Here is an 18,170-nt window from a genome sequence, read left to right as displayed (position 1 = left end):
AGCAGAGGGCCTAGGACAAGGGCTTCTCATGCCACCCCTCTCGCTTTCTTGCCACCTCTTTATCATCCCCTAAACACTCACCAGTGATCTCTGCACCAGGCCTGGATGGGCTCTGGGGACCCTGATGTGAATCACACGTGGTCCCTGCCCACAAAGAACTGACATAAAGTAAGATGCTTTCCTAGAGATTCAGCCTGTATTTTCTTATTCTTCCTCTCCTTCCATGGGTGAGATGTGCCAGAGAAACCACCTTGGAACTCAGAAGATTCCACCCCTGAATTGATGGGCACCTGGGACTCCTCTGATGGGTCCCACTAAGTGGGGCAAAACACCTTGGGGTCTCTGAGGCAGCCAGGATTACTGTTCAGGGACAGGGAGTCCAACCTGGTGCTCTGTGTTTTGGAGGTTTAGCAAAGAAAAGCTCCCTGGCCTGGGGTGAGGGGAGATCCTTGGTGAGAGAAGAGGGACATGGTTCTGTCTCACTGACACTGACACTGGAACTAGCTCTGGTGTGGTGCTCCCACAACCAGATGGTAGAATGGCAGAGTATGGGAACTGAAAGAGCAGAGCACTAAGAACGGTGAGCTTGGGAGTCCAAGTACAGAGCACCTTTCTAGGGGTGTGACATCACTGTACCTGGCAAAGAGGAAAAGCATCAGTGCCAGGCTGTACCAGGCCGTGTTCAACAGTGACACCTTGTGGCAGTGAGAAGCAATGGCAGCAGCAGATGGACTGATGGTAACGAGGCCATACAGTCCTCTCCCCACTGGGCTGTAGAAGCAGATGGCTCCCCCAAGTTTGGACTAAGACCAAAATTGGGTTCTCAAACTCTTCATGGTTAGGAGAAATCGTCAAGAGAGAGCCAGAAGACTCTTTGCCAAAAAGCCTCTAGTGACTTGAAGGATGAAATGGAAAAATGAGGAAGCTACGGCCGTACTGGTTGTTACCATTATGGACAGACAATGGAGATACAGGGGGATTGATGCCATGCAGAGGGATGCAGAGGCAGAGCTGGAGCACAGGAGAGGGTAGCCAGCCCAGGTGAGTGTCAGGGGGATGTTTTCTGGAGGAAGGGATGTCCACGCTGAGACTTGAAGGAGAGGCTGGAGGTAGGCAGGTGCAGGGAGTGGATGAAGCAAGCACCAGGCAGAGGGAGTGCAGGGAGCAGAGGCCTGGCAGCAAGAGGCCACAAGGAACTGAAAGCAGTCTGTGCGGCTAGAGGACAAAAGGGCCAGCTAGGGGTTGTGGTGAGAAGTGAGGCTGGAGAGCAGGAGAAGAGAGACAGCTCATGAGGAAGTCACACCCTCTGGGATGCTACTGTCCATCTCACAGTGGAGGACCTGAGACCCCAGGGTGAAAGCAACTTGCACAAGCTCACACAGCCGGTCGGGGGCCATTAAAAGCTAGAGAAGGAGTTCAACAGGGAGCTGTCACTGACCTGCAGGCGGCCAGAGTGGAGTTGCAGGAGGAGGTGGTCAGCCGGGCCTGCCGCCAGGAGAAGGAGGGCTTCGGGCTGGGACGTGGAGAACTGCAGCTGTAGGTCTATGTTGGTCAGGGCCGTGGCCATAGGCACCTCCAGGTGGTTTTCACCGAAGAAGGAGGCTATGAGAGAGGAGGCTGGGGTGAAGGTTCAGACTCTTGCCTGGAGGAGGAAAGGTACTGCAGAGTGGATGGGTGGGCTGCAGGGATGGGGTCTCACGCTGGTGTGCCCTCACGGTTGTTTTACATGGCACTGCCCTGTGGGCCTCCGCCAGATGCCAGCACCTGCTTGGTCCTGGCACCAGAAGGCACAGCCTCACTTTGTGTCCACCCTAGACCCTGGCTCTGAAGGAGACTAGATCCAGCAATTCGAAGCAACTCAGATCTTCCCCTCACAGGTTCCTGGGGCCAGGTGCCTCTGCAGCTCTGGCTCTCCTCCCCTAGGCCCTGGAGAAATCCCCATCCTGGGTCTGGGCCTGGGCTTGGCCCCTCCCTGGCCAAAGGGGAAACCATCACTGGCCTGACCACCTGGCCTGGTGGTCAGAGCCCCCAGGAATGGAGTTCCAGAAGAACCAGCCCTACCCCAAACTGATCCCCGCTAGAATTCCTTCTCCTAAGTGCCCCTACGGTTTGGTTCCTGGTCATGCTTTCCATGCCGTGTGCCACCCCCATGGTTGGCTGGCGCCACGGCTGGGGCCTCCTAGTGGTCCTAAGACAGGCAGCCCACCCATCCCCACTTCTCTCTTGGGCCATGCTCCCAGCTATCTTTGGGGGTGGGAGTGGCGGCTTGTTGCCCTGAGTCCACCGAGGAGCAAAGTCTCTGAGGCCAGATGGAGACCACGTGCAGTGCCGGACCCAAAATGGGCCAAAACTTCTTCTATCACCTGGTATTGCTTCCTGTTGTAGAAATACTAATGGTCCCCAGTGAGTGGTCAGATCCAGCCCCCATTGTTTCTACCATGGCCAGGGAGCCAGGGATGACAACAGCTGAGTTCTCCAAGCCTGGGTCTGAGGCTGAAGACAGGGCTGGGAGAGGCTGAGGGGCTGCTGGTCAGGCCAAAGAGGGCCTCCCAAGGCAGCAGGCCGGGTCTGGGGCTTCTCAGGGTTAGCGGTCACTGTGCGGGACCCTTTTGTCCCACATTGGGACACCTCTTCTTTTTAAGTTGCACCTCCTCCAGGCAGTTTCCCCAAATTAGCTTCCCTTGACCTCCAACCTGCTGCCACAATTTCTGGTCCATTCCTTTTTTGGAGATTAGGGCCAAATATAACTTTGACTCTGCCTCCCAGAGGTCCAGGGCTGGAGCGGGGTGGACAGGAATGGTTATAAAAGTGATTCATCCCTGTTGGGCTTCCCTTAAAGCCTGTGTGGGCGAGTAAAGGCTGTTGGCCTTGGTAGGGATGTTCTGGCACCAGCCACATACGTGCTGGTCCTCGGCCAGCCTGAGTCAGCTGACATGCGCCTAGGGAAGTAGCATTAGCCACTGGAGGAGCCTGAGACTTGAATGCCCCAAGGGCAGCCAACACTATGTGTAGTGATGGCCAAGCAAGACGATGCTCTTCCCCTTGGACTGAGCTGGAATCCCCTCTAATTATCTCCTGTTGTTACAACACCAGAACTTTGTCTGGGAAGCTAAAAGAATCAAACAAGAATTGCAAAACCATCTGGGTGGGCATGGCTGAGCCAGCCCAGCACACCACAGTGCCAGGGAGGGGCAGACCAGGGGACTGGCAGGTGGTGGGCACCCACGGGGGTAGCTTATCTGCAAGGACTGATTCTTAAGAACAAAATGCAGCACACTGAACTGAGGGCAGCCACAGCGCAGAGGGTAGGGGCAAGGGCCCCACAGGAGGGAGCCACTGCCGTGGCAGGCCAGAGCTCAGAGCAGCTGGCAAGAACTGACTATTAAATGTGCAGGAATTTTGCGAGCCAGGTGATGTTGCCCAGTGAGAATATTTATACCATGAAAAGAGGCAAACACTACAGATCAGGACTCCCTCTCTGCCAGAGAGCCTGTTGCTAAACATTTACCTGCATGCCACCCCTGGGGAGAGGGCCCATTGCCCTGCCCTGTGCGGGAGTGAGCCCACGCACCCATCCACATTCCCTTTTGCTAAAGGTGTGTGTAAACCTGCTGGGACATGGACATGGTCAGGGCTGGACCAGGCAGGAGCCGAAGTAGATGGCTGGCTCTAACCACTGAACCACCTGCCTCCAGCCCCCTCCCAGCAGGGGAGGGGAGCAGCGTGTTTGGCCTGATTCTCCAGGCCAGAGTGGGAGGGTGGCAGGAAGCGGAGGTACTTTCCAGAGAGCTGGGGTCTGAATGGGCCCATTGAGGGGCTGGGCCCTGCTACTTCCTGTGGGGCTAGGCAGGAAAGGGCTCACATAAGCTGCCTTGTGCCACTGAGAGCGCACAGGCCAGGCAGCCCCCTTGCCCCAACAGAGCAACAGAGGCCTCTGAGGCCTTGTTGGCCAGGGATTTGGAAACTCTGACAGCACCACTCCCCCTACCTCCTGATCTTCTTCTGCCCCTTCTTACCATCTCTGATGGGCTGCAGTTGCAAGAACCCAGAATCCCTGTCCTGGGGTAGGGGGGTGCAGCTGGAGAGGGGATGCAGGATAAAGAAGTAATGGGCTAGGAGTCAATCCCAGAGGGTTTCCTGAGGGAGGTGAGGCTGGTATAGAGGAGCAGAGAAGGAAGTGAATGGGGCAGTCCTAGAGGATAGCAAGGCCAAGCGAGACAGGCATGGATATGCAGGCTCTGGAAAAGTTGAAGACAGAGGGGTAGAGGGAAAAGTAGCATGGGCCAAGCCAGGCTCAGCACCCTGATCGGGGTGCAGAGGGAGTGGGAGGAGAGGAGGCATCAGCATGCTTGGAGACCTGCCCTTGCCTCTCCTGGGCCAAAAAGACCCATGATTCATCAAACACTCGTTCAGGCCTGCAGCAGCTGTGTGTGCTGCCCTCTGGGCCAGGAGAAGGGGCCCAGGTTAGGCTTCAGTGTCACCATTCTGTAAAATGGGCACTCCTTCCTACTCCCGTCTGTGAGATTAGTCCTGGAGGTCCCTTACCTGTCTGCTCTCAAGTATGAGTGTGCAGAGGGTCACTGGTTGGGCCGCCTGGGTAGTTGGGTGGCATGAGGGGGGCAGGATGCCCCAAGGGGTCTGTAGGACAAGTGGAGGGGCAGGAAGAGTGACACACGTATGGGTTTCTCTGTCGGGAATAAGGTACGTAGGTGAGTCTCCAAGGCTATGGAGATGTGTATTTGCATGTGTGCAAGTGTGTGGGTGGCTGCTGGGGTGTATTTTGGGTTTGTGTAAGGCTGTGTGTTTGTGTATGTGCGCGTGTGTGGGCTGGGAGCTGCCAGGACAGAGCAACGATTGTGCCCAGGCCTGTCCTGCCCCTTGGTGTCCGCCCGCCGTGACTCGGCTGTGCCTGGCTCCATGAAAGGGGCCGTGTGTTCCTGGAGATTCTCGCCCCTCCTGCCCGGCACCTATCCTTCTAGAGGTTTGCTGAAGGTGGAGAAGTCCCACAGCTTCCCACCCTTCCTGCCACAAACAGGGCGCTGCTGTCTGGGCCCAGGGTGGGGCCACTCCATCCCTTTTCCTGAGAGGAGGGCTGGGGGCACAGAAAGAGTCTGTCCTTCCCCATCAAGCCCTGTCACACATGGGGATGAAGCCCAGGCCAAGGTCCCCCAGCAAGCCACCCTCTGGCAGGGCACAGGTTGTGCGGACATCTCATAGCTCCCTGGGGACACTCTTAGGACGTGTATGAACGGGGACCTGGGGGACCCCAAACCTGAGGCTTACTTCCATTGTGACACCCAACCCTCACCTGTCAGCAGGGTCTTAGGACAAGGGGTCACTGGGTGGGGAGTGTCTCTGCCCATCACACTGCCCACCCCCTCCCAGGCTCACCAGGGGCAGGGTCTCAAACACCAGTGCCCTTTCCTGCCCGGGGGCTGTGGCAGACCCTGCTCCTTCTGAGTCCTCAGAACCCCCGGTCTAGCCAGACTGGCTCCCTCCCATCTCTCCCTCAGCTCTGTCTTGGCCACTCAGCCACTGTGCTGCCGCCCTCTGCCTCTGCGTTTCCTCCTTTCTCCCTGTCTTTGTCTTTGTCCCCCCTCTTGCCTCTGCCCCATCCTGGCTGTAACTGGGAGGATCACCCTGCACTAGGACAGTCCAGAGAGCCAGGCCTGGGGTCTCGTGCCTCCCCAGCCCAGTGCCCCGGCCCTTTGGTGATGGGTTCCATAATAGCAAAGCTCTCCACAGCCCTTGCCTGCAGTAGGGTGCTCTGCTTCCACTTACCAGACAGACAAACTGAGGCTCCAGAGGAGAAGCAACTTGACAGAGAGAAGGAGAAAGCTTGCAGTCCCCAGCCCTGCACCTGTCTGAGCCCCACCTGCCCAGGCACCCCAACCCTGCCCCACTCGCTGGCAATCAATGTCTGTGTGTCCCGCTCTCCTCTCACCACATTCCTGGTCGCCTGGGGCAGCCAAGCAGCTCCACAGACAGCAGGCGCCATGGGTAGCAGCAGCATTCCTGGGTGTCCGCTGCTGCCTGACTTTATAAGGGAGAAAGTTTGAGAGCCTAGAGCTGCTGGGCACAATGGCTGGGGCGGGGTGGGGGGGGGGGGCGGGCAGGGCCTGCACCCACAATCAAGGGTGGGTGGTGGAGACCTATGCATGCATATGTGGGGGAGGTACACCAGTGGTACTGAGACAGAGCAGGAGGTGAGAGATGGATGGGGAGAGAAGGGGGAACCCATATTCATTCATTCATTCATTCATAAATGCAATATGCAGTGACAGGGACGGAAAAGGAGAACCAACCTGGGAGGGACAGAAAGCCTGAGAAAGATATTAAAACTGAGAATGAGAAATAAAGATGACTCCTCCACAAAGACTTAACCCAGGATCCAGTCTGAGGCCTGAGGAAGGAATTGGAGGAGAAAAAACCAAGAGAGACAGAGAAGGCAGGATGCTGGCAGCGAGTGTGCCGCTGTGGACAGGAGCGAGGAGGGTGGGGGGGGGGGGTACTCTGCCAGCCAGCTGGAGAGGGGAGGGGAGAAGAGGGGGTCCTGCTCTGAGGAGAAGCTGAACTTTTCCACCATAGTTCCTTGGGGTTTGGCACCAGGGGAGGCAGATCCTGGTTCCAGATTCAGATCCTGGGTAGGTAGGGGTGAGGCTGGGAGAGTCCCCCTGAGGGAGTCCAAGGGGGGCTGTGGGGTGGGTGCTCTGGAAGGGCCAAGGCAGGGATGAAGGGCTCTCTGTCTCCTCTCATGAGTGTGTGTGTGGCCCACCTGGGGGCTGAATGCCCGCCCTGTGTGAGAGCAGGGGTGGGCCAGGTGCCTGTCTCAGCAGCTGGGTCCTCCCTGAGATCACCCAGGCCCTCCAGAACTCAGGCCAGATCTCCTCCCCTTGTGCCTCCAAGGCATTAGCTTTAACTTTACCAGCATTCTGCCCCCAAGCCAGGCAGCCTCTGAGGAGGCTGGGGTAGGGCAGAAAGTTCCCTGACTTAGAACCAGAGCTTAGAACCAGGGCTGGAGGAGTTGAGGCCTGGGGGCTGACGTTCCTGCACTGCCCTCTCCCACTTCAGAGCTGGGAAAGCAGTGCAGTGCGCTGGCATAAGGAATCAGCCCCACGGAGTGCCACAGACGCCTGCATGGCACAGTGGGCGGCACAGCTGTGAGTATGCAGGAGGGCCGGCCAGCGCATGTGTCATAGCACGTGCCGTGAGCGTGGGGCAGGTGAGGATGCGGCGCCCGGTCTGGCTCTGGATACTGGACCGTGACTCTCTCCAGCCACGCCTGGCTCCCTGGGCTCCCAGGCAAGGGAGAAGCTGTCACTGTGTCTATTCAGGTGTCAGCCCTCCCTCAGCATGTCCCACAGTCCCCTCAAAGCTCAAACCAAGCTTTCACCTTCCCTCAAGCCTGTTATCTCTGAAGGTAACAATGGGAAAGGTCAGGGACAGGCTTCAGGTCAGACCAAAGGGAAACATAAGCCGCCCACAGCAGTGACACGGGGGTCTAGACACTCACCCTCTGCCAGGGCTTGCTGCCTGGGAGATGCTCACGCACCTGCAGACCCACAGTGCACTGCTCTGGCTCTCCCAGACTGGGAGTCCACAACGCATGGCCATCCCAGAGGCCCGCTGACTACCTGCTCCTCTCCTGCCCGACAAGCGACAGCTGCAGGAACAATAGTAGGTTGGTTCAAAGTCACACAGAACTTTAAAAAGCAGCTGTCCCTCTCAGAGACAATAGCTTGTCCCAGTAGAGTGCAGGAATGTCAGATCTTGAGTGCTCATGGGCAGACTGCCTCCTGTCTCAAGATTACAGAGATCTCAGCTGGGATCAAGGTGGCCCCGTCCCTCCTCAACTCCCTCCCTTGACTTTCTGTTTGGTTGCCTTTCCCGTCCCTTGTAAGGCCAAGGAGGCCAGGGCGGGACCGTGGTTTCTTCTGCTATTGGCTAAGCCCTGACCCTGGTCACTGGCCTCAGCTACTGGTCCTCTAACCAGGCACCTAGAGGCCACCTCTGCCGAGGGGCATATCTTGGGGAACATTTCCAATTTTAGGGACCCCCTCTGGAAGGAGAATATCCCTGGGACCGGTGGGTGGGAGATGCTGAGTTTGGTCCACAGATGCTGACAGGGGCAGGGCTGGTGATCTGGGCTCCCAGCCACGTATCCCAACCCTGGGGCCACGTGGGGCACAGAGGAAGTGGGAGGGAAAATGAGAAGTTTTGCTGGATGGAACAGCCCAGAGTCCACCCAGGCTGGAGGGCTGGGGCAGGAGGAAAGCGGGCCTTCAATGGAGTCTTTGTGGAAGCCCTGCTGCTCCACTTGCTGGAGGCAAGGAGGGAGGAGGGGTGGGGCTGCTGCGGGTGGAGCAATTCCCAGAGGCTTTTCCCTGCCTTATAATTTTCCTTCTGTACAGGGAGATGGGGGGGTTTCTGGGCCCCCTTCCACATCCCCTTTCTGTCGGTTTCCTGGCCCTGGAGGGAAAGTGGGACCCTCATCTCAGTGGACCCAGGCTGAGGTAGGGGTTCTGGCGGGAAAGAAACAGAGTGAGGGACCCTCACCTGGCAAGGGGCCTGCCCAGCCCCCCCACCCCAGCAAGGTCCCTGTGAGTTAGCTCCTGTTTTACAGATGAGGAAACTGAGGCTCAAAGAGGGCTGTGTTAGAAACTCAGGAGGAGCAGGAGCTGAGCCGGATTCCAGCTCCTGTGGGTGCAGGTCCAGGACTGGGTGTTGTGGCGTCAAGGAGGGGCATGTGTGCATGTGTGTGTATGGGGCGGCTGCTGTGTGGGAATCGGAAGTGGGGCATCTGTTGCCTGCTCCAGTGAGAGGAGGGTGTGAGAGCTGGCCCCCTGCCTAGGGAAGACACGCTTTTCCCTTCCTGTCCTCAGGGGCTCCCTGTGTCAGGGTTGGGGGTGGATGTGGAGGGAGGGGAGAGCATCTGCTTTCATGGCTGGTTTGGCAGCCGGCCTCTCCCAGCCTAGCTGGATGGGGCTGGGTTCTGGGTTGGTTGGATCAAGGGAGGGACCTTCCTCAGGGCTGGCTGAGGATGGCACGTTCCAAAAACCAGTGATAAGCGCCAGCCATGCCCACTGGGGTTTTGGAGGTCAGGGAAGAGGGTGAAGAGGCTGGGGTGTGGGCTCTGCCCAGGGTGAGAGGCCTGCCTCCAGGAGGCTGCCAGGTCAACTCCTCTCTTGGGCTGAATCCAGAGCTGGGGAGCATGTTGCTCATCTCTGAGTTTCCTCTCCACTCCAGGAGGAGAAACCGCTAAGAGCAGGGCTGTCAGGGAGGTGTCTTTGGGCTTCCCCGACTGGCAGACTGGGCTTGGAGACAGTGAGTACATGAGCTGGGATAGGGGACAGAGGAAGCAATGACTGTTGGTCTGGACAGAGGCCTGGACCGATTTGGCCCAGCTTGTGCTCAATAGGCTGTGTGTTTTGGAGAAGCCACCACTATCTTTGCCTCAGTTCCTCCATCTGAAATATAGGGAAAAGGGGTGGGATGACCCCACAGACAGAAGTCTCATGTCCAGGAGACTGGAGGAAGCAAAGGCTTGGGTGAGGGATCCCCCACCAACACACACACTCTCCAATCAGAGCCACGTGCTCTCTCTGGCTTCAGTTTTCCCCATCTGTAGAAAGGGGACCTGGATGGGGAGACTGACACAAACCTAGCTCCTGGCGAACCCAGCCCAGCTCAGCAGAAAGTGACGGTAGAGAGGTGTGGCCATTACAGCGGGTACAGTGGAGCCCTCTCTGGCCTAAGGGCCATAGGCCTGGCCAGACTGGAAGCTCTCGAGGTCAGGATCCATGGCCCGTATCCTCTGCCCAGGTCATCCAGGAGGCCCACACACATGTGCTGACAGAGGAAATAGCAGCACTGAGGGATGGAGGGTCAAATGGAGGTGGCAATTGGCCCACATGAGGGATTTTCTATCAGGCAGAGCTGACAACAGACGGGGAGAGTAGCAAGCTCCTGGCACTGGTGGTACACCGGCAGGAAGGTGTGGCCTGGGAGGGTGGACCAGGAAACCTCAGTGTCCTTGCTAGTGGCTTCTGTGCTAACCAGATTTCCCAGAGACCCCCAGACTGAGACCTCCCCACTGGGCAGGCCCAATTCCTCTTGGAATAGGTTCCTGCCTAGCACCCTCCACCTGCCAACTGCATGGACCTCTCCAGACTGTCAGCACTGTCCGAGCTGTGCCCACCCCTGCCCTCCTATCTCTAGCCTATGTCTTCCCCCGGGTCTCATGCACTGCCTCTTTGCTAGGAACTCACACCTCTGTCTCCAGCACCAACACTCCAGGGCTCTGGGCCCACCTGCCAATGCTCCCTAGACATCTACAGCAGGAACACCCATAGGAACCCCCAAACCCAAGCCTACGCATCTCAAGCCAGACTCAGTGTCATCTCTTCCCCAAGCTGCTCACTATCCAGTGAAGGCTGCACCAGCCACCCATTGCTGGGTAGAAATCTTAAAGTCGTTTTGGACATTCTCCCTCCTCCTTCCCATCCTGCCCCTAAATTCTCTTTCAAATTTGTCTCCCCTTCTTGCTCCTCTGTGCCATCCCACAAGGCAGATGGCCACCATCCCTTGCCTAGCTTAATGAATTTCCTGTCTCGTTTTGCTAATAGCAGCCAAACTTAACCTACACTGAAAGTCGCTCTGTCATCCTCCCTTGCCTGGAAGCCTTCGATAACTCCCCATTGCCCTACAATCAAGTCCCAGCCCTAGTGCGGCACCGAAGCTGTGGGTGACTCTGCCCCTGCCCTGCCAGGCTTTCCTGTTCACCTCTCTTGAACACTCCACATGCCAGGCTCATCGGGCCTTGGGCTGTTTTCCATCCACACCTGACAGGTCTCCACTCCAGGCCTTTGCTCAGGCTGGGCCTTCTGCCTGGCAAGCTCTCCTTTCCTTTCTGCCTGTGAAATGCCCTCACGCTCCTTCAGGGAAGAAGTCCTCCCCGACCCTTCCCCGTGGCCCAAAGCTCCTTCTCTGCATTTGGGGTGCAAAGACATGCAACTGTGGCTTCACTGTGGAGTTGCGTTACTGTCACCTCTCTCTGTTAACACTGAGTCTCTGGGACAAGACTGATGCGCTTGCAGAGTGGAGATGGAGAGAGGGGGTGGGGCCCGGCAAGGCAGGGGACAGCCGCATTCCCTGGGTGATCCTCTGGGGGCTTGCCCCAGTTCCCCCACCTTGTCTTACCTCCAGACTTCTTCCCAGTCCTCCTCTGCCCTCCAGGACCCCAGTGCCTGGAGGCAGGAGGCTGGACACAACGGCTGGGGTCGGGTGGGGAACTGCCCCAGCCAGGGAATGCTTTTCTGGGCCTGTGGTGACAGTCTGGTGCTTGTTTTTAAAGAAAATAGAATCAGAGCCCCTATTTATAGCTGGAGGCCATAGCCACAGGCAGGAGATGGATGGGGTTGAGGCTGTGCAGGCTCCTGCTCAGACAGGGGCTGGGGGTGGGGCCATTCCCAGGACCCCTGTCCCCCTTTCTCAGCCCCCAAGGAAGTGCCTGTGGGATCCTGACATTCCCTGGGACAGGATGTAGCCTGTGCTTTGGGGCAGGGGAAAGAGGGACTTGGTGATGGGGATGGAAAATTTCTCTCGGGATTGGTCCCTGGGGCCCGGAGTCCCTTGTGGGATGGGTGGTGAGGGTGTGTTATGTCTACTGGGAAGACAGAGAAGGAGCTGTGGCAGGGGTTGCCAGCTGCAGAGGGAGCACCTAGGACTGCCACTGGGACTGGGGAGAGGAAAGAGCACAGAGCAGGGCCAGAAAGAGGGGGCAGGCAGAGACAGAGAGACAGCTGTGGGGAAGAGACAGAGACAGGGTTGGGGGAAGAGGGATCTGCAGCCCAGCTGACACTTTGGGTAGAAGGGAAGAGAGAAGCCAGGGCAGATCGGAAGTGGGGGCTTCTGTTCCATAGAAAGTCTTCACCGTGCGCTGGGCAGAGTGGTCAGCGTCGGAGTTGGACCCAGTGGGGAAGGGCAGGAATTAGGCATCTCCATGGCCTTCACCCCAGGCCAGGCCTTGCCCTTGCCCACTCCCACCCCTCCAGGGCTAGGGCCCAGAGGCCCTCTGTTCCTGGTAATCTCAGGGTGGAAGGCCCAGACCTGTTTTAAGGCAAAGAAATGCTATAGGGGCTGAGCTGACACAGATGGGCTTTGTCACCAAGATCCCTGAAGGACTGTCCTGGGCAGGTGGGGCGGGGTAGTACCAGGACCCGTGGGGAAAGGTCTGGGCTCAGACTTGCTAGGGAGTGAGTTCCCCAGTCCTGGAGGTATCACAAGCTGAGGCTATGGCCTGGGTTCACACCTGCTGCCAGCCTCTATTCATACCCCTCCCTTGGTTGTGCTGTTGGGGGCTGCAGGGTAGCTGCAGCCTGGGGCATTTGTCATGGAGCCATAGCCACAACCGGTGACTCAGACAGTTAAAAAAAGGAGCAGCTTCCAGTGGTGACTCAACTGGCTCTGGAGGGGCTGGGTGGGTCTGGCTGGTACAAGACGGGGTGGTCTGGGTTTATTTTAGGTTGGGCGGGGCAGGGGCCAGCGGGTAGAAAATGGGAACCAGGGGTGGAGAGGAGCCGCTACTCTCATCCTGGGAGAGCCCGAGGACTCTGCGCCAACGTAGGAAAGTGGTTTCTCAATGCCAGGGACCTCTGGCAGACTGGGCCGCCTCTCAGCCCCATTCTAGGCCCAGCCCGCCTTGCTGTGTAGCCCCAAAGCAGCAGCTTGCTCTCTCTGGACAGAAGCAGAGTCCCCTGTCCTGAGAAATTTAGAGCTGATCTTGGAGACTGAAGATTCTACCCAGAAGCCCAAAAAGGGACAGTGGTCTACCTAAGGCTACACAGCAGGGCCAGGTGTCCCAAGGGCTGCCGTTACACAGCTGGCTCAGGTGCCTAAAACATCTCTCCTACCCCAGGGCTGTCAATAGTTGGAGGGACAGGCCCCCATCTGAGTACCTGCCCCTGGAGGGGCTCAGCTGAGCTCCAGATGGGTGGCTAGAAGCACATGGGCACCAGCTGCCCAGAGAGAGCCCCAGGCGGGGGCAGGTGCTTGGATTCTATTAGCACACATACAGGGGGCTGGTGGGGCTGCCCAGTGTCTGCCGAGAGAAGAGTTTCCTCTATGGGGGTGAAGGTAGAGGAGGCCCACACACTGGGATCTCGACCTGGGGGCCCAGGTTCTGGCCAGGCTCTTATCCAGCGTCCCTCCAGGTGGCACTCCCCCAGGCTGCTAGCCTCGCTCTGTAGCCATTCCCTGAGACTCACTTCCCCCGGCCTCCACCAACCTTGATCTCACACATACTTGGACCCAGGTATCACCAACACTCCTGCTGGGTCCAAGCGGCCCAGGGCAGAGAGCACCCCACACCCTCTCGGTCTGGGTTCTGCTCCTCATAATGCAGCCACTACTGATCATTGAGTGGTGGCAACAGCCCCGAGGGAGCTCTGGCAGTTGAACCATCTCACATCCCGGGCCCTGGCCTTCTGCTCCTCCCTCCGCAGGGGCCCTCCGAGGGGTAAGCAGACAGCAAGAAAAGATAGGCTCCTAGGCTTGCTGTCTTATAAAAGGTCCTGGCACCTGCTCATTCTCTTTGACCCCATCCTCTGTTCTCCAGGCAGGGTTTGAGTTTCCTTTGGTCATTTGTTCAACACATACTGATTGTACTGTACTCCAGCTCAATGATTGCCATCTGAGGGGCTACTGGGTTTTGTGGGGCTGGGAGGGGCTGTGCTCCTCTCCTCGTGGTAGGAGAGGTATGTGGGCCTCAGGTGAGTCAGTCAGGTGTAGAACCCCCCACCCCCACCCCTTTCTGAAGGGTCCAAGGCTAGTAGGCAGCGGCTGGCTGATAGCTCCCTTGGGAGCCCACCTCCCCTTTTCCAGGTCATTTTGTCTCACACAGACCCTCTTACAGGGCCACCTCATCCAGTCTCCCACCTTAGAACTTTTCTCAACCATTCCTAAGCAGGAGCCCCTATATTTCTGGGCTTGCCCCCTCTCCAGAAGAAGATGGTACTAACAGTAACAGCAACCTCAGGAGCATGGACTCCAGGCAAGGGCTTTAATCCTCAACACACGTAGGAGGTAGGAATTATTTGTCCCCATTTTAGAGAGGGGAAAAACTGAGGCTCAGAAAGGCCGCATCACTTGCCAAAGGTCATACATCAAGTGGTGGGACTAGAATTCAACCCTAAGTTCTCTAGCACCATGTTTTTCCCACCGTGTGCCTGGCCTCCTGCCTCCCCCGGCCCTGCAGAGGTTTCTAGAGTTGAGGACTCAGAGGAGGGAGAGGTGGGGCCTGAGTCAGGACAGGGGTGGAAGGGGAGCTCACTCTGAGCTGCTCTAAGACGCCCAAAAAGGGTGATTTGTTCCTTCCCTGACTACGGTGGGAAGTGTGTGTGTGTGTGTGTGTGTGTGTGTGTGTGTGTGTCTGGGACTGAGGCCTGCCTGGCCAGCTTCCAGCTGTAGGAGAGCTGGGCTGGCCCCAGCCGCTGTGCACAGGGAAGGGGGCAGGGAGGGGCCTTGTCATGGGAATCAGCATCCCCAGCCCACTGATATTTATAGCTGCCCCCTCCTGAAATGTGGGGGGAGGAGTTGCTCTTAGGTGGGAACGGAAGTTGGTCTCCTCTTCCCAGCCCCCTCTATCTCCCCAGGGAGCAGGCTGGCCCAGGCCAGAGGCCCTGCCCTGGCGGTAGAGCCAGGGGCTGTGTGTCCTGAGTCGGGGGTTTCCCCCCTTACTTCTGGCTCAGGGGCTGGTCACTCTCCCTGCGAGGCCCTGAGCCAGGATGCTGAGCAACAGTGTGTGTGTGTGTGTGCACGCACGTACGTGTACATGCACATCTACTAGGCATCACACTGATGGAGGTCACGGACCAGGGGGCAGACGCCAAGTGAGGGGAGAGGAGGAAAGCCCTGTAACCCCGCAGAGATGGAGGGCAGGGCCCCAGGATGAGGACAGACCAGGCTGTGGGCCTCAGCAATCAGTGGTTGGAAAAGGCTCCCAAGGGAGGTGGTGCTGGAGCTGTACCTTGAAGGATGGCGAGAAAAAGGGAAGACCAGTTGCAAGGAACCACTTAAGCAAAGGTGGAAGGGCGCCAGGGATTACGGACTGTTATCCGATGGCCTAGTTTATCAGCGGCCTGTGGACACAGGATCACCCTGAATGTGGAGGCTGATACACTGTGAGGAGAGAGGGCCCAGCACAGCCATGGCGGCTTTGGGCTGCAGGCAGGTGGCACCACGAGGCTCTTCCCTACCTGGATGCTCAGGAATGTCCCTTTTGGTTCCAGGAGGGGCAGGAGTGGAATGCTGGGGCAGGTCCCTGGGTCTGGCTGGGAGGAAGCTGGGATTGCGTGCGAGGAGGCTCCCCTCCTTCAGGCCCCCAGACCTTGCTCCACCTGGGGCAGGATATCTTCTAGGGGCCGTTGGTATCAATCTTGATCTGGATTCTTTGAAAGCCAGGAAGTCCTCCTTGTATCTGACTTGAGTCTCCCCTGCTCTCAGTATGTTTCAACTCAAAGCAATTCATTGGTTTTCAAGTCATTTTTTTCTTTTTTAAAGTCATAGAATGTGGTATCAAAACCCCATGTTACACAAAACCCCAATCTCTAAACACATGTTTGTGGAGCTGCTCTGCACGAACTGGGAGGGGACAGGAATCACATATTCCCAGGCTCGGCCACCTGTGGATGCAAAGCCCTGGAGTACCCTGGGCACAGTCTGAAAACCCCTGGTTGGCTCTATGTGAGCTCTGCGCCCCTCTGTGGGCTCAGTCCTGTGTGCAGCAAGATTGTGGAGATCCTCGAGAGAAGCAGATAGGAAATCTGCCTTTTGAGAATGGCTGGCCCGTGGGCAACGCCACCACCTAAACCAGTGCACAAGGACAAAGAGCTGGGAGTCCTAGCCCCTACCCTGCTAAGGACTTGCTGTGTGATTCTGAGAAAGTAGCTGCCTCTCTCTGGGCCCTAGTTTCCCTATGAACCATGGGGGGCGCTGGTCTGGGGTGGGGAATCTCTGCAGTAAGATCTGAGAAGGGAAGCTGCCTCACTGACCCATCACGACAGTTAAACCAGAAGAGAGACACATGGAAACGGTTTAGCATGAGCAGTGGCAGGAGGCCTGGCTGATGCACATTAGAGCTGGCAGAGCTGGCTCCTCTGTAGGCTGGGAGCGGCCTGGGCGTGGGCAGGAGCTGAGCGGGAGAAAGGAACGGTCAACAGGACAGGCACTGTCCAGAACGTAAGCGAGCCATGCCACTTTGACGGCAGCCCCCAGAGGAACTACCCTACTTTTGAGACAAACGGGGTTTCATCCGCCACCCCAGCTGTCAGAGGAGGGGCAGAGGGCTTATGCTGTGAGAAAGTGGGGAGGGTTTGGACAGGTGAGGGGGCACCTGCTGGAGTGGTATGAGGAGAGAGGAGAGAGATCTGGGGTCCTCAGGGAACTGTCTCTCCCCTGAATACCTGTCTGTCTCCCCTGCTGGGTGGCCTGAGCCCCCTGGTGGGTGGCTGCCCAGCTGGCTTAATCCAGGAAAGCCAGCTGTTGGGGTGAGTGAGAACACCATGGCCTGTGTGCCCAGAGTGCCCAGAGGTCAGTCCCTGCTCTTCTCTGAGTTTCCTCAGCTGTAAAATGGGAATGTTTCTTGACTTGCAGGGCTGCTGCTGCAGGACAACATGGTTAGTGCCCCCCACTGGGTGTTTCTGGAGGTGGGAACTCAGTTGTAAGACAGCTCCATCCTCCCCACTGTTTGGGAGTTATGAACCCTCCTGAGAAGCAGAGAGAACGAGGAGTGCCTACCCCAGAGAGAATCCAAGTACAAAATTGTTCATCAAATTCACTTCATTCAAAAATTACTCATACACATTCAGTAATAATGGGAATCTAGTACTTTTGAAGGGAGAGATGGTGAAGGAGCAGAGGGACCAGAGAGGGAGCAGGTTCAAGTCCCAGACCAAAGGCCCCCTGGTTCATTTGCTCCTGGCACCGAGGAGAGGAGCCACAGGGTGGCATAGCTCCCCCTGCCCCATGCCATCCTTGTCTCCTTCTCCCCAAGTGCCACCCTGGGCTCCTGGCCCAGGCATCAAGCCCAGGTCTGTAAGCCTGGCTGGCTGTGTGCATGGTTGTGTGTACTCGTGTGCGCACCCACATCTGTGAGTGTGTACTCAGGGCTATTTCCAACTCCCCTCCCCAGCCCCCTCCTGGGCAGCACGCCCAGTTCCCAGATGCAGCCTATACACTTCCTCTGGAAGCTCCACACAGGCCCCACTCCCCTCCCGCCTGGCCTGTCGACATTGCCAGCGGCTGGCCCACCTGGTGGGGTCCCCTCCCCAGGCCCCCCGGGCAGGCAGCACTGAAAGGCCCTTCTTGTCCTGCCCGGGAGGGTGGGCCAACATCGGGAGGGGTCTCAGTTATACTTGGTTCTGGAACAGCTTTTCCAGAGTCCGGGTGGGCTGGGCCAAGAACCTTAGCCCCCGCCCTGAAGTCTGGGGCAGTGCATGCGCGCACACAGGGCTCAGAGGCTAACTCTGGCACCACTGGTCCCCCAGACCATACTTAGAGGCAGAAGACTATACCCTGATTCAGCTCCTTGCACCTGATGCCCCCACGGCCCTGCTCTCTGAGACACCCCCATCAGTCAGAACCACCCAGGTAACCCAGGAACCCTCCCTACCAAGTACTCCTGGCCAAGTCCCACTTCAACCCCTTACCTTCTGCCTTTCAGAGGCAGCTGTGCCAGGCCAGGGAAGAGGTACACAGAGCCACTGGGCCTGCATGCTCTGTGCTCACCCTGACCTCCCGGTTTTGCTCACGTTGTTTCTCCTGAGTGGAATGCCATCTCTGCATCAGCTCAAACCCAATCTTCCCCATGCTTGTAGCTCTGCTGAGGGCCTCCACAGGGCTCAGAGGGAGCTGGACACCACACTTATCACCCACACTGCCACAGTGGTCCAAGCCTAGCTCCCATGTAAGCGGGAGCTCCCTCAAAACAGGACTGAGGGCTCCTCCTGGGCAGCTGGGCTTCTCTGTGTGACTTAGAGCACCTTGCTTCCTTCCTGGAGCCTCAATTTCCCTATCTGTACAATTGGAAGGTTGGCCCAGATGGTCTCCAGGAGCGCTCAACTCTCGGCCTCCATGACCTGGATGCTCCGGAATATTGATGAGTGCAGGGAAAG

At 57.7% G+C, this 18,170-nt stretch overlaps 1 protein-coding gene across 2 annotated transcripts in view; it reads right to left on the bottom strand.

Moving 5' to 3' along the window:
- The window catches only part of CSPG4 (chondroitin sulfate proteoglycan 4), a 35,377-nt gene that overhangs the window by 14,877 nt on the left and 2,330 nt on the right, over positions 1-18,170 (bottom strand). The window contains exons 2-3 of one of the 2 annotated variants that reach the window (XM_070574491.1): positions 7,514-7,663; positions 1,439-1,602 (exon numbers count right to left, since the gene is read on the bottom strand). In XM_070574491.1, coding sequence (XP_070430592.1) covers positions 1,439-1,567 — 129 coding nt within the window. In that variant the 5' untranslated portion in view covers positions 1,568-1,602; positions 7,514-7,663. The remainder of the gene's footprint in view (positions 1-1,438; positions 1,603-7,513; positions 7,664-18,170) is intronic. The other variant, XM_070574486.1, reaches the window with a different exon arrangement.

The sequence above is a fragment of the Equus przewalskii genome, chromosome 1, assembly GCF_037783145.1.
Source record: "Equus przewalskii isolate Varuska chromosome 1, EquPr2, whole genome shotgun sequence".
Taxonomy (NCBI): domain Eukaryota; kingdom Metazoa; phylum Chordata; class Mammalia; order Perissodactyla; family Equidae; genus Equus; species Equus przewalskii.
Note: the sequence above shows the minus strand (reverse complement) of the source record. Positions and strands in the feature narration are given on the sequence as shown.